The sequence below is a fragment of the Cnephaeus nilssonii genome (assembly GCF_951640355.1).
Source record: "Cnephaeus nilssonii genome assembly, chromosome: 21".
In the NCBI taxonomy this organism is placed as follows: Eukaryota; Metazoa; Chordata; class Mammalia; order Chiroptera; family Vespertilionidae; genus Cnephaeus; species Cnephaeus nilssonii.
In genome coordinates, this window is record NC_137092.1 from 5,956,789 (window position 1) to 5,971,933 (window position 15,145).

At 61.8% G+C, this 15,145-nt stretch overlaps 1 protein-coding gene across 6 annotated transcripts; it reads right to left on the minus strand.

The window, feature by feature from the left end:
- Positions 1 to 1,384: 1,384 nt before the first annotated feature.
- EPS8L3 (EPS8 signaling adaptor L3) lies at positions 1,385 to 14,484 on the minus strand. 6 transcript variants are annotated; one of them, XM_079761872.1, is made up of 19 exons: positions 14,220 to 14,342; positions 11,685 to 11,749; positions 11,511 to 11,575; positions 9,834 to 9,992; positions 9,409 to 9,558; positions 9,219 to 9,274; positions 8,765 to 8,904; positions 8,559 to 8,674; positions 8,229 to 8,352; positions 8,077 to 8,138; positions 7,754 to 7,828; positions 7,280 to 7,428; positions 4,231 to 4,312; positions 3,980 to 4,014; positions 3,314 to 3,407; positions 3,036 to 3,161; positions 2,672 to 2,745; positions 2,058 to 2,190; positions 1,385 to 1,805 (listed from the first exon to the last, which is right to left on the minus strand). In XM_079761872.1, the coding sequence occupies exons 2-19, from the start codon at positions 11,713 to 11,715 to the stop codon at positions 1,794 to 1,796; spliced, it is 1,683 nt and encodes a 560-aa protein (XP_079617998.1). In that variant the 5' UTR covers positions 11,716 to 11,749; positions 14,220 to 14,342; the 3' UTR covers positions 1,385 to 1,793. The 6 variants fall into 6 exon arrangements, with proteins under 6 accessions (XP_079617998.1, XP_079618000.1, XP_079617999.1 ...); XM_079761875.1 differs by lacking the exon at positions 1,385 to 1,805 and having other exon boundaries at positions 1,992 to 2,190; positions 11,685 to 11,744; positions 14,220 to 14,484; XM_079761876.1 differs by lacking the exon at positions 1,385 to 1,805 and having other exon boundaries at positions 1,992 to 2,190.
- Between the last annotated feature and the right edge of the window lie 661 nt (positions 14,485 to 15,145).

Genomic DNA, 15,145 nt, shown 5'->3' on the forward strand with positions numbered 1-15,145 from the left:
CAGAAGGGGATAAAAGAGGCCTGGAGGGGCTGGGTGAGTTGCCATTCTAAGCTCTCAAATTCTCCAAGGCGGCGGCCTAGGTCTGTGCAATAGCACAGCTCATGTTAGTTCCGCTGAACTGGACATCCCGGCAGCCCCTCGCCTGATCTCGATCTTTGTTGGGAAATCTGGGGGACACGGGGCTAAAACACTTTTTTTTTTCTGGTCCTGGAGTGTCTCCCTCTTTCTAGGGCGCCTGCATGTCCCCCAAGCCCAGAGGTCAATGGGTTAATATCTCCTCCCCATCCCAAGACATTAACTTTCTGATGAACTTTTGCCCTTGACAGTCAGACCCTGAGGGTCTCGCCTGTTCTCGCTTTTGTGAGGGAAAAGAGATGAGATGATCTTCTGAGGCTGGAAACTCGAAGGAATGACGTAGGCGGTCTACACCGCGGGTGGTCCGGGGCCTCGGCAATGTTAAGGTCCTGGACACATCCAGCCAAGAGATACTTAGGAAAACATCTTAAGAGCCCCAGGGTGCCTCTAGCCGGGTTGGCTCAGTGGTTGGAGCATCGGCCCGAGAACTGAAGGGTCCCGAGTTCGATTTCGGTCAAGGGCACATGCCTTGGTTGCAGGCTCAATCCCCGGCCCCGGTCGGGGAGTGTGCAGGAGGCAACCAATTGATGTGTCTCTCTCACATCGATGTTTTTCTCTCTCTGTCTTTCCCCCTTCCTTCCACTCAATCTCAATAAAAATCAATGGGAAAAATATCCTCGGGTGAGGAGTAACAAGAAAAGAAAAAAAGAACTCTAGGGGCCCTTGATCCACAGTACATCAAGCCTTAGGTGTAGACTGAATCGTAGAAGTCCCTCTGCTATGGGAGGGGAGTCCATGACACTGATGAGCCTAAAGACCGCTGTGCACCCTAAATCCCAGGAGCCACCTTAGTGCCGAAACTCGTCATAAACCTTTGAGAAAATCGGGCCCAGAGAGTGAGATGCCTTGCCAGCCAGTTGGTGGACTCTGAACTCCCAGTCCAACGTTCCCTACGCTCCATCACCAGAGACAAGCTGGGAGGAAGCTCACGGTCGGCTCACGCACCAGGAGGGGACAAAACTGTATCAAAGGAGGAAGCTGCCAAGCAGACCAGCAGCCAGTGCGGCTGATCAAAGCCTCCCGCTGTCCGCAGCCCGGCTCTCTGCTCCGGTGGAGCGCCGTGCCCTCGGCGCGCTGGGCGCCTTGGGATTTACCGGAGGAATGTGCGCAGAGGGCAATGATGGTGAGCACTGTTGGGAGTTTGTTTAGAAAGAGGCTAAGCAGAGCCTGGGCCATGATCCTCAAAGGCTGGCTCCGCGCTCCAGGTGGCAGGGGGACTCCCACGCCCACTCAGTCTGGTCCAGTGATGGGTGCAAGGCTGCTGCTGGGTCCTGCCCAGTGTCCCAGCTCCTCCTGCCTCCCTGCCTCTGGCCCCCATCAGGCCCAGAAGAAGCCGAGAGGGAGGCGCATGCCAGGCTTGAAGACGCTTTTATTGGGGAGGAGAGGACTAAGCGGCATCCTGACAAAGCTAGGCACGCGTGCCCCGGGCCTAGGACAGACACAATAAATAGACGGTCGCTGGAGAGGGCTCCCCACGCAGCGAGAGGGCACCATCCGCCCAACCTCTGGGCTTGCTCGTCCTCTTTGCTGTGTGAGCTGGGTGTGGGGTGCGCTGCAAACAAACTGGGGACCTGCAAGAGGACTGCTGGGGGCTCTAGGAGAATCAGATCCGTCTGGCTGTGAGAAGGCCTTGATCTTGGAGATGTCTGAGTTGGTGCCTACGGGCTCATCTGAGGAAAGAAGGATGGAGATGAGGCTGGTGCCAGGGAAGGGACCCCCCCCCCCCCCCCGGCCCCAGAGTTCCTGCGGACACTCTGCTCGGACCTCCAGGCCTACCTGAGCCCATGATGTCAAGTCCCTGGGGGAATAACCCATGCCCAGTACCTGCCACGCTCAGTTCCACCCTAGGGCAGGCCTGCTGGCTCTCACTGTCACCCAGGGAGCACCCCACATTTCCACTGGGGTTCCCAGGGTGTTCTCACCCCCAGCATCCTTCTGGTGGCCTCCAGCCGGGCCACGACCCGGGGGGCATCCTGTGGACACACCATCTGGAGCTCCCCCGGGCTCAGGTAAAGCAGCTGCGACCCCGACAGGGCCCCGAGGGTGTTCACGGTGCTGGGGACAGACAGAGGCCGTCAGTGCGGGCAGAGGACTTGGGCAGAGGTAGAGGGGGGCCGTTTGGGCTCGGAGGCTGGGGTTGCGGGAGAATTCATGGAACAGGGCGTGTGGAGGTGAAGGAGTAACGTACGCATTTTGGCTTAAACCAATGGCAGACTCCTGGTCTGGAGGGAGGCGTGCAGGGAATAAAATCTTGTGGGGGCAGGTGGGGGTAGGTGGGTGGGGGGTAGCAGCCGAGGTCCCTCCTGTGTCCCCCCAATCCTACTGCCTTCCCCATGGCAAGGGCTCCCACTTAGGCATGAACACAGCCCCTCTTCTGCTGTGACAGGGCAACACGTGTGGGACCGTCGTGTACCATGTAAGTACCGTGTAGGTAGCGTGTAGGTCAGGAGGCAGGTCCTGGGGTTCTGGGTCTCCTTGCTTACTGTCTGAACCCTCCACCAAGGCCCCCCACGCACCCCCGGGGCGAGGCGCTCACCCAGGGGCGAAGTTCTCTGCCTGGAGCCAGGCTCTGACCTCCTCGGGCCTGGAGCTAAGTCGCAGCATCGGGGCCTAGAATTGGGGGCACTGGGAGTCAGAGACCGTCTCATCCCAGAGCCCCCCAGGACCCCCATCGCCTGGGCCCTGCTCTGGGCTGCCGGCAGGTTACCTGCCCCGCGGCGTGCGTGGCCGGCAGGGCCCAGGCTCAGCCTCGGCTCGGGCTCCTGATAAGCTCGGCCACGTGAGCACGTGATGACATTAAATCAACCAGGACGGCCTGCTCCATGGTCCTGAGGCCCCCGCCCCCCCCCCCCCCCCCCCGCTCCGGCCCCAGAGCTGAGGCTGGTTGAGCCCGGGAGTACCCGAAGGGCCGGGCTCTGGCTCCTGGGGGTCCCCGACGGCAGGGGCTCCAGGATGTTGCTGGGAATGTAGCCGCTCTCGCCCCTCTGGTCCTTCACCAGCCACCACCGCTTGCTGTGGTCCAGGACCTGCCGGGAGTCACCCTCAGTCACACGAGCCTCTTCCTCCCCGACGAGGCTTCCTTCTTCCCAGCCCTCCCCACGTTCCTAGGCCACCCCCCCCAGCAGCCCCACCCGCACCCCCACCCAGGCTGCCTGCAGCGCCCGCCCAGCCCCCTCACCTCCAGCACGTCTCCTGGGGCCACTGTCAGCTCCCGTGGGTTCCTGGCTCTAAACTCGTGTATGACCTGCATTCTCAGAGCTGGCTGGGCTGGCCTTGGGGTGAAGGGTACAAGGTTAGGGTCCCTGCACAGAGGGCCATTGTGTGTGTCTCCTCTTGAGCCAAGTGGGAGGTGCTCCCTGACCTGACACGCCCCCCCTCCCCCCCTACACACACCGAGGGTGCTGGAGCCAGGCCTGGGGAACGGAGCCCCTGGCCCAGCCCCGGAGCCCCAGCTGTCTCCCTCCCGAGCCTGGAGGTGACGGTTGGGTTTCCACAGCGTGAATGACAGGGCAGTGTTCGTGGGGCTTAGGGGGCGCTGTCTGCAGGCAGCAGGGTCTGGGATGTGGCTGATCTCTGAGGACTCAGTGGGGGACTTCTCTCCCTCTGAGCTCTGCCCTCATCCCCGCGCTCTGGGAAGTCAGAGGCAGGCGCTAGAAGAGGGGTTGCAGCCCGGAAGGTAAAAACCTGCGTTCTCACCCCAGGGGGAGGGACGTGCCTGTGCACGGATGCGTCTGGCTGAAAGAGACCCAGGGGTGTCTGAGAGGTAGCACCCACAGGCCCACAGGGTCAGCCCCTTCTCGCCTCCCCTTCACCGTGCAGCCCCGACTAAGCCCCGGGGGCTCACCGGAGGGAAGCAGGGTCCTGGTATCCTGAGGGTGCCTGTGGGGGGGGGCACAGAGGGAGCGAGGGCAGAGTGAGGGAGGGCAGCCTGGAGGCAGGGCGCTGGCCACAGAGCTGCCTCACGTCCCCTCCCCTGCCTGCCTGGCACCTACATATGGGTTCCCAGTCGCCGTGTGACCAGGGCGTGGACTGAGAAGGCAGAAACGAGCCAGAGGTCAGGGCTTGGAGAAGGGCTCGGTGCTAAGCTCCCCGTACCTGGTTGGAAGGTTCTGGAGGCTGCCAGCCATCATAGAACGTAGGTTGGTAGGGTGGGGGCTCAGGGCCGGTCCAGTTGTCCCTGGGGAGAGAACCAAGCTGAGCCCACTGCACTCCAGGCCGTGGGACGGAGGAGTAGACGGAACCTCGCCTCGGGGTCTCCTAGGGCAGGGGCGGGGGAACCTGCTTTCTGCCAAGGGCCGTTTGGGTATTTATAGCATCATTTGCGGCCCATACACAATGATCAACTTAAAAATTAGCCTGCTGTGCCGAAACCGGTTTGGCTCAGTGGATAGAGCGTCGGCCTGCGGACTCAAGGGTCCCAGGTTCGATTCCGGTTAAGGGCATGTGCCCTGGTTGCGGGCACATCCCCAGTGGGGGGTGTGCAAGAGGCAGCTGATCGATGTTTCTCTCTCATCAATGTTTCTAACTCTCTATCCCTCTCTCTTCCTCTCTGTAAAAAATCAATAAAATATATTTTAAAAAATTAGCCTGCGGTATCTGGCCAGACATTTAATTAACTCGCCCCCAATGCCTGGGCAGGGCCAGACGAAATGATCTCCTGTGCCTTAGATGGCCCGAGGGCTGGACGTTCCCCGCCCCCGATCTAGGTAACGGAGGACATGCCCACGCACAGATGGAAGGCCCCAGAACACCCACGAAGGGCCAAGTGCTGGGCGGGAGCAGATCCCGCAGGGCAGGCATCTGTGGCCAGCTTCACCTCTGCCCACGGAGTTCAGCTACGTCAGCTCCATGAGAACACGCCGGGCACACAATCACACCGACTGGGGGTTGGGCTTAAGGTGGGGGCTAGGCAGAGGTGGACATTTCCTCGGCACTGAACATGGCCGCCTGGGTTGCACGTGACTCCCACCTGTCCCCAGTACAGTGGAGGGTACATAGGCGGCAGCTAAGAATGTGTGTTCAGTGGGAACAAAGAAATTGTTTATTTTCTGAATCTTTTTAAAGGGTCCCTTCTCTTTGCCTTAAAAACATGCTCAGGTCTTCCCGTGACTGGGTCACTACTGCTTTTAATCTGTCCTTCTATTACCTTCTCTGGACCAACTTTTTTTTAAAATATATTTTTATTGATTTCAGAGAGGAAAGGAGAGGGAGTGAGAGGTAGAAACATCAAAGATGAGAGAGAATTATTGCTCGGCTGCCTCCTACATGTCCCCCACTGGGGATTGAGCCCACAACCTGGGCACGTGCCCCCCAACCGAAATCAAACCCGGAACCCTTCAGTCCGCAGGCCGATGCTTTGTCCACTGGGCCAAACCAGCCAGGGCTGTACCAACTTTTTTGAGAATGTGTCTATACGCCCCTCCTACATTTCATTATTCCTTGCAACCCAATTCTTACCTCCGCCATTCCTCTACTGATACCGGTTTTTCTAAAGTCCCCCTAATCTCCAGATTGCCCAGTCCACTGGCTTCGTACGGCCCATGCCCTTCCAAACCACAGCATGTGGCATTGCTTACAGCTGTGGGTTGATTTGCCTACAATCAAGCCACCTAAATAGAACTTGCCCGAAATTCAACTCTTTTGAGCGTTTTTACACCCTCTTTAGGCAATTTTCTGTATGTTTGACTTTCAGCTCATGCATCCACTAGCTTCTTGTTATCGTAAGAAGTCAGAAAACATTCCAGGGCATATCTGACCTAATTTTGTATTTAAAACGATACACGGAGCCGGAAAGTAGGAGGAGCTCACGGGGGCAGGGGAGAGGCAGGCATCGGCACAGAGTTTTGTTACTTGCCGAATGGGTACAGAGTTTCTGTCTGGGACCAGGAGAAAGTTCTAGAAATGGATAGTGGTGACGGTCGCCCAACATTGTTAAGTATTTAGTGGCACTGAACGATACTCTTAAAAACAGTAGAAGGGTGAATTGCATCTTATGTGCATCCTATCACAACTATCACAATAGACAGGCTGCATTGAATTGTACTCTATGTCGTTGGGTGGGTTGGACAGCAGCCCCTCTCATGGGGCTGAGTTGAAAAGAACTCACTAGGCAAGATGCTAGAGCACGTGGCTTATTTCCGGGGTGGTTTCTCTTTCTAAAACCCTCTTCTCCCTTGTTTTTTTATGCCTCTGCTCTTTTGTTTCTTCTTTTAACTCCCGGGAATTTCTCTTTGCCTCCTTAATCCTCTTTCCTTTCTCCACTGACATGGAAGTTTCCCTTCTCTCCCGGGGACAGAGGGACCTTGCTCACTAAGGTGAGTTCCAGCGCTGCCCGCGGAGGGCTCACCTCTAGGTGGCGCTAACCATCATTTCTGTACTGATGGTTCTCAAACCCTCATAGCCAGGTCGGACCTCTCCCCTGAGGGCCAGGCGCCCCCCTGTCTCTGTGGAATGTTCACTGGCACCCCAGCCCAGCACATCCACGCTGGGTGTGCCCCTCGCTCCCCACGGCTCTCATCGGTTTGGCCTTGTCGTCCCTCTGCCCATCTCAGGGTTACACGGATGTGGCATCTCACTTTTGGTCTTAACTCCTCGGCCAGTTGGTTGTTACATTTGCAGCAACGCTTATGTCAGTCATTCTCAAGTTCTGGGCCCGACTGAGACAAGTTTTCACTTTGTTCTTGACAAAAGTGAGGAAATATTTTGGTAGAAGGTTGCCAACCCTACATTCTTGGGAGAATTGTTGTTTTTTTCTGAGATAAAGCCTTTCCTTCTGAGGCGGGTGATGGCAAGCGATGGTTTTAAAGAGAAATGTCCCAGCCCTGGCGGTGTGGCTCAGTGGTCACAGTTCAATTCCTGGCCAGGGCACATGCCCGGGGTTGTGGGCTCAGTCCCCAGTAGGGGGCACGCAGGAGGCAGCCGATCAATGATTCTCTCTCATTGTTGATGGCTTCTATCCCTCTCCCTTCCTCTCTGAAATTATATATATAAATTGTTCGTACGTGGTGTAACAGAGTTGGGAGCTCCATGTGGAGCCCACCGGTTTGTTTGGAGATGTTTCTGGTCTGTGACGGTGTAGAGCTCCCCGCACCCAATGTCCTGCCCTCTGCACACCCCCCCCGCGCCCATCCGCGCCCTCCCTCACCGGCTGGTGGTCCAGGCCGGACCCAGACTCTTCCAGAGTTTACTGTCAGGCGGGCTCAGGTAGAACGTGAGCATGTCGACGGCTTCGCGGGTGAGGAGGGGTGAGATCACTTGGCCTGCGAGGTCCGGCTCAGGGCAGTGCATCAGGACCTAGAGGGAGGAGGGCAGTGTCCCGCAGGCCCAGCTGGAGCGGGAAGGGCCTGGAGGAGTCTCTCTGCAGCTTCTGCCGTGCCCTTGGCCTCAGGCCTCTGCTCCTCCCGGCCTCAGAGCCCCCCGCTGTCCTTGGCTCCACCCCCAGCCCCTCTAGTTTGCCGAGGGCGCCGTACCCAGCAGAATGGTGTGTTGGGGTCGAGGAGGATGTGTGGGGGTGAGTGAGGGGCAGACCCCACAGCCTCCCTCTGCCCGCCACCCTGGCCTCTGCTTGGTCTACGCTTCAGCTTGTACCTCTTCGCCACCCTGACCTCCCCCCACTCACGAAGTGCAGAGTCTGGAAGAGCATATGCAGCAGCTCGGCGGCACTGGGATCCTGCAGATGGATGGCCAGCCTCCCCTGGGGACACGGGGTACCGTCACCACCCTCCATCCACCCCACTGCACGGGCCCCAGTGCCCCAGGGCCCCAGTGCCCCAGGGCCCATCAGTGTCCCGGGCCTCGGTTGGGAGCCTGGCACTCTCCAAGGTCCTGAGAGGGGGGAGGGGAGGTTCCAGGGGAGAAGCCTGGGATGCCTATGAGACCTCAGAACGGGGGTGCTGGGGGCAGTGGTGTGAGGGAGGCTGGGAACTTGTGGGAGCCACATACCAGGAGGTTGAAGCTGTACTTGAACTTCTGGAAGCAATCGACGTACTGCGCCTGTGTCCTCCCTATGGGGGACGGGGATGGCGAGAAGGCGGTGGGTCACAGATTATCCCCAAGGCACCACCCCTCTCCCCCCCCCGGCCCTCGGCACTCACCCCCCGGACCCGTGTTCTTTTTCTTCCCCTGTTTCTTCGTCTTCTTCGCACTGCCGCTCGCCTGGGCCCTCCTCAGCGGCTGCACGAACACCTCGATGTCCCTCAGGATGCGGTTCAGCACCTCCTGGAGGCAAAGAGCTTGGGCCTCAGGCGGGCGATCAGGCCCCCCTGGCACTCCCAGCCTGCCTCTGCCCCTGCCCCAGCCCCCCTACCCCCTCCTCAGCCCAAGGCCTGCCTTGGCCACCCTGGGGCCTGGTTTCTGGGGGGAAGGATTGGTGTCCCCCTTCGCCAGGCTCGGGAGCTCGGCAGGCCCAGACAGTCTGCGGTTACCTCGTCCCTCATTGGGTCCTCGGGGGTCGGGGGGCGCCTTGGAGGAGGCAGAGCGAAGGCGCTTGGTTCTCGGACACTGGAGTGTCGTGACGGGGGCCACGGGGACGGTGGCATGCCTACAACGTAAGAGGACATGGCCTCTGATCTTTAACCTAAGCCTTCTCCTCCCCATCCCCCCCACCCCAAACCCCACCCCCCACACTTACTGCGCTCTGGGGCCATCCAGTGGGGCTGTTCTGGAGGGGGCCCCCACTCCAGGGGGGCTGCCTGCTCCCTAGGGAGTGGCCTTTCCAGGGGAGCCCCCCTCCATCTGTCCTGGCCGGGGTGAGGGACTCCAAATCGGGGTCTGCCGAGCACACGGTGGGGACACAGGCTTGACCGTGTTTTGGGGACAGAGGCTCTGCCCACACTTCTCTCCAGGCCTCCACCTGGAACCTTCCCTGCCTCCCCCCTGCCTCCCCCTGCCTCCCCCCTGCCTCAGGTGCCCGCCTCTGAGCTTTCTCAGGTCCCTTGTCAGGCTCTAGGGAGTCTCCAGTGTCCCCTGGGCCAGGCCCCAGCCCAGCTAGCTTGGCCCCAGCGTGGCCCCTCCTAGCTCCAGGTTCCTTGGGCTGCAAGCTGCTGGGCTCTCTCCTGCAGGTGGGTGGGGCAGAGGCTGCCTACCTGAGCTCCAGCTCCTCCTTCAGGGCCTTCTGCAGGCTGGTCCTCAGCCGCTCTGCCTGGAGGAGGCAGCAGGTAGGCAGGTGTGTGTGAGTATGTGTGCATGTGTGTGTGTGTGTGTGTGTGTTTGGGAAGAGGGATGGTGGTTGTGCCCCACACCCACTCTCTTCTTGACCCCACCCCGGCCACTCACCCCCACTTCCGGGCACTGGAAGAGCAGAGTGCTGCTGCCCGGCGGGCCCGCCCCCTGCACGGTGATGGACAGGACGGACTTGTAGGAGCAGGAGTTGAGCACCGCGTCCATGGCCTGGATGCTGTCCAGGCGGTAGGAGTCCAGCTCCTCCTGGGCCAGGTGGAGAGGTGGCTGTGAGGTGGCTCGTGGGGGCTCCTGACCGGGGTCACCCCAGCCCGGCAGTGGCCTGGGGCTGGAGTGTCCACTCCCCTGCCCCCTGGCCCCTGCGCCCGGTCTCTTCCTAGGCCTGTGCACTGCCCACGGGAGGGCGGCTGCTGTTAGGGGCAGGGAGGGGTGGAGCCGACGCCCGGGGCCTGCTCTCCCACAGCTGGGTGAGCGACGACCCGTGCGGGTGCGCGGGGGGGGGGGGGGGAGGGGGGGCTGACCTTGGTCTCGATGTCCAGCAGCTGGAGCCAGCCGTCTCTGACCTGCAGCAGCAGGTTCTGGCTCCACACCCGGCCCTGAGCGTCCAGCTCCTGCAGCCGCTGCACGGCGTCCTTGGGCTCCCGGAGCCCCTGCGTGCCCAGCTTACACGTCATCAGGTGCTGAGGGGCGAGGGGCCAGGACGGGAGCAGGTTTGGAGAGGGGGGCAGAGGAGGTGCGGAGGGGGGGGGCAGAGGGGCAGCAGAGGAGGAAGCAGGGCCTTCCCATAGAGCAGCCTTCGAGGGCCGGCGAGGCCGGAAGCTGGCTGGGACGGCCCCCGGGGGCTGAGGGGCTGTGCGAGAGGGTTTAGGACTCTGGAGGGAGGATGTGGCCTTGAGCAGTCCAAGGGGCGGAGGGGGCTGGGTGGTGGTCAGTGTGGGCTTCAACCACCCAACAAATAAAGCGCGAACTCCTCTGGGGGGGAGGCGGGGGAGGCAGGGCCCTCAAATTCCGTCCCTGGCTTCCTTTGCTCTTTGGGAATCCACTGTCCCCGCCTGGGCCTTCTCTCTGACCTGCACTCCTGTCTCCCTGCCTTCGCTCATGCTGGTCCCCACCCCTTCCCACTGCTCCTCCGGCTCCTCCCAGCGTCCTGGGCGGAAACCCAGGCCCCGCCTCCTCCCGATTCCTGCCCCTTGGGGTGCGCAGTGATCCTATCTCCCTGCAGGCCCTTCCCTCCGCTGGTCTGATCATCCCCCGGGTGTCCGCTGTCACTCTCCCTCCTCTCGGAGACCCCTCCTCCTCCCGTCCAAACGCAGCCTTCACAGGTGACAGGCTTGCCTTCCGTCCCCTCCAGGCCCTTGTCGGGGGCGTGTCATCTGCCTCCTCCCTGGTCCCACTGCCCTGCTCTCTGCCCAGGCCCCAGCGCCTCTCCTGGGGGAGCCGCCTGCATGCCCGGGGCCTTGACGCTGTGAGCAAACGCCCTGGCATCCTGGGTGTGCCTCCTCTTGCTCTCACCCGCTGGGCCCAAGGGAAGCCAGTTCCCAGCCCTGGCCCCGCCATGAAGCCCAGGACCCTGGTCCCAGCCTCTGCGGCCCCGTGGAGCCTCCCGACCATCGACCACACTCCTCCCTCCTCCTTCCCGGGACGGCCCCGCTCTGCTGCTGCCCCGGGTTCGCTCTCCCCACCCGGCCCTTCCGGTCTGTGCTGTGTTGGTTGTGCCCACAGCCCTGCAGGCAGCCGGATGCCACAGGGCCAGTGCCCTCCTCCCAGGCCAGAGCCTCCAAGCAGCTCTGCCCGGCCGCCCCGGGAGCCCAGGCCCAGACACTGCCCTGTGGGGCCTGCTGACCTCACACGTTCCTCCTTGCCCCTGGGCCAGATGCAGGGCAAAGAGCAGTGCCCCGGGGCCAGGTGTGGCAGGGGTGGGGCTGGAGACAGGTGGGGGTGGGAGTGGCTGCACGTGCCTCCACTGCTGTCCTGGCTCCTCCAACCTCCCGCCCGGCCTCCCTCCCGCCCGGCTGCCTGGGCCTCCCCAGCCCTGAGCCGATGCCCAGCGAGGCTGCCGGGCCTGAGCCCACCTGACCGGCTGGGCCAGCTGCTGGCTCCGTGGCAGGACTTGTCTGGGTGTCTGATTTGGGGCCGGGCCTTGGGCACCAGGAAAAGGGGGTGGAATCAGGAAACTGTCTGGGCCCCGGGTTACTCACCTCCACCCGGTGCTGCAGGGAGGCGGGCTCTGAGGCCAGGTTGTGCAAGTACTCTTTCCGGTGCACTGCGGGGGGACAGCGTGGGGGGCGGGGAGAAGGCCCAGGTGAGACCGAGGCAGTGCGGGGTGGGCAGCATGCGGAGGGCCAGGGAGAGGGGGTGGAGGGGGAACTTACTGTAGATGGCTTTGCTGCTGGGCCGGGACATGGTGACGCGGCTGAATGAGTCCCTAGAACCTAAACTGAATCACAGGGACAGCCGTCAGCTGTGGAGAGAAACCCCAGGGCGGAGGGGGCAGGTCGTGGATCCTGTGTCTGGTCCCTGACCTGCCTGAGGCCTGGCCCAGGCTCCCACCCGGGCCTCTGAGACCAGACCCAAAGCCCTGGCCCCAGGGGCCTCTCCGAGCATCTCCAGCCATGCCTCCTCCACCAAGGAGCCCTCCATCCGGGCTGGGCCTGGGGGCCCCATGGCAGGCTCCCGGCCTCCCGTTATTTGGCCAATAAAGCCATTTCGATGGGCCCTGGACAGCTGGGTGGCCGGGGACCTGGGCCCAGATCCCGTCCCGGGCCCGAGTGTGAGAGATGCTGAGAGTGGGCTGCACCCAGCGTCCCGCCGCCAAAGACGGCCTCTGTCCGGCCGGCTCAGTGCTGCGCGTTGGGAGGTCAGTGTTGGCTCTTCAGCTGGGAACCGCTCACGAGGGGGTGGGGCACGGTGTGCGCGTGCGTGCACGTTTCTGGGGCCCTGCCTCAGTGATCTGTGCTCCCCCGAATGCCTTCCCGAGCCTCCTGTCATTTGTCTTTCTTCCCATCCTCCGAGCCCTCTGCCAAGTCCCTCTCACTCAGCCCTGCATTTCAACTCGAGGACTACCTCCTCCGTGAAAGCTCTCCGTGAGCACCCCCCCCCCCCCCCCCCCCGCCCAGAGCGCCCTCCTCACGCCCCCCGGAACCTTGTCTGTTCCTTTCATGACAACAGCCACCCGGTTAGAGCCGAGTGCCCGGGCCGAGGCCCCGAGGAACACGGCGCCGGGGAATTCTCACTGCCACCGCATGTCACTCCTTACGCCCGGCCTGCTCTGCGGACTTCACCTTCGTCAGATGTTTAATCCTCAAATCGTCCTCGCCCAGTGGTGCTGCTATTAGGCCACTTACCAGGCGAGGACACTGAGGGTCACGGGCCCGAGGTCACAAGTGGGTGTTTCGCAGAGAACGGACCAGCCCTGTCGGCTGCCACTCGGTGCCGGAGTGTTTACGTGTGTGTCTGTCCCTGTGGGCACAGGGGGCCTGAAGACGGGGATGGTGGCATGGGTGAGAGTGCGTGCGTGTGCATGTGCGTGTGTGTGTCCGTGCGGGGCGGGGCCTAATTGAGGGTGTAGGTCAAGCATGTCAAACTCAAAGGCTAACACGGGCCAAATGAACAAGGTTTAAGTTTATGTGGGCCGCAAAAAAGCAAAAGCTTCAATTTTCATAGAAACGTAGGTTTCTTTCGAAAAGTATAGTAAAAAAAAAAAAAAGAACAAGAGCAATGATAAGATTAATGTTTCTTCCCAGCACTGAAGGGTCCTGTGTTCGATTCCGGTCAAGGGCATGTGCCTTGGTTGCGGGCACATCCCTAATAGGGGGTGTGCAGGAGGCAGCTGATCAATGTTTCTCTCCCATCGATGTTTCTAACTCTCTAGCCCTCTCCCTTCCTCTCTGTAAAAAAATCAATAAAATATATTAAAACAACAACAACAACAAAAAAAACTGCCCCAAGGTGAATGTCAGCAATTCTGGATCTGACAGGAGACTTATTTCCTTTCATAAATGTAATAACTGCTCACACCGTTATATTGGCTGGGCCGCAGAAATATTCCTTGTGGGTCGCGGGCTGCGAGTTTGACATGCTTGGTGTAGGTCAAAGGTATGTGCTGTTTGAATGAGGCGGCTAAGCATCATGAGCTTGTCTCCGTTTTGTGGGTGTGGCCTCGCATCTGTGAGGAAGCCCTGGAGAATCTGGGCAAAGGGTAAGAGCAGCCCACACCCTAGTCATCGGGCCTGGTATGAAAATAGCGAGTCTCCGGTGGTGACGCAGTGGGGAATGCGTTGCCAGTGAACAGTTGAGGTGCTGTGGGGGAGGCGTAGGTCTGTGTGTCTTGTTGGGGGGGACCCCTTTCCTCTCCAAGGTAAGGGGTGCTGGCATCTGCTCCCCTCCCCCCTCCCACGCTCGCCTACACCCCCCCCCCCTGCAACATTGTCTGCTCCTAGATACGGAAGAGAACCTGTGGCCAGCCGTGGTCAACACCTCTTCCTGCTCCCCCCACGCCAGGCTGGCCCTGTGGGTCCCCGTGGGTCCCCGTGGGTCTCCCTGCAGCTTCTGCTGCTCGGATCCCGATGCAGGAGAGGGGAGGAGGCTGGCTTTGGCCTGTCTTGCCTGTCCCTGGCTGGGGAAGGGGGGCTGTGGCAGCCAGTTCCCTCCACTGACCCCTGAGTTAGGGGCTTGGAGTAGGGAAGAGGAGTCTATATCACGGCCGCTGGGAGAAACTTCTGGAGCCCTGGCTGCCTTGCCTTCTTCCCGGCCGGCCAGCCCACGGCTAGTCCCTCGCCCTGCGTGGGGCTGCTCCTCTGGGCTGCCCTGGGCTGAGGCCCTGGCCTGGGGAGCTCTGAGCTGCCCCCACCACCCTGGGGTCCCCGGCAGCCACCTGGGCCCTGACCTTCCCGAGGGCCGGGCCTTACCTGGCTTCCCGTGAGGCCTGGTCCCCCGAGGGGGCTGCTGGTGGCGGTGACCCGGCGCCGGTGGTGGGAGCTGCGTCTCCTCGGCTAGTACCAGGCAGAGGCCCTGCGAGGAGGCGGCCCTGGCCCGGCAGGCGGCCGAGCCGATGAGGCCGGAGGCGGCCACACCTGTGCTCTTTGGACTCCGGTGGGCGGGGAGGCCTAGGCCATCTGCCCACACCGCAGCCTGGACCGGAGGCACTGAGCGCCCACAGGTGCCCGAGCTCAGCCGGGGACCCTGCCTCCCGGCTCCCCACTGGCCTGTGGCTCCCCTCCCTCTGCCTTTTGGGCTCCTCTTCTGGGGCCCCCGGGTCAGCATCAGGCACCGGGCCTGGGACGGAAGGGGAGCGCACCCCGGGCCTCTGCCGTCAGGGGGCAGGCGCTGGAGGGGCACCCAGGCCTCAGGGGAGCTGTGGGCTGGCATGTGCGCCTGTGTGCGCCTGTGCTGCATGTGTGTGTGCGTGACCGTGTGTGCCCAGGTGGTCCAGGACACGGACCACGTGGGAGCAGGCGGGGACCGGGCACGGGAGCTCCGTGGGCGTTACATGGAGGGCTGAGAGCTCCTTCGGGCGGGACCGACCTCATTGGTCCTTTCTTCTGTCCCCTCCCACCCAGCAGGGACCCCACCCCCATTCTCCTCTGCTCTCTTAGCTCCCCCACGTACCCCATGCCCTCTGACCTCTGGCCCGTGCCTGGCTGGCTTCGGCAAAGACGGGAAAGCAGGCACGATGCTAGATGCTGGGAGACGCCTCGGAACTCAGCGTGAGGTCAGTATCTCCCTCCGAACAACCCGGCCTCCCCTCCCACGCTCCCTGCTCGTCAAGGGCTCCACACCCAGCCAAGCACCCAAGCAGGGGACTGGGACCATCCCGAGTCCCCCCTCAGCCCCC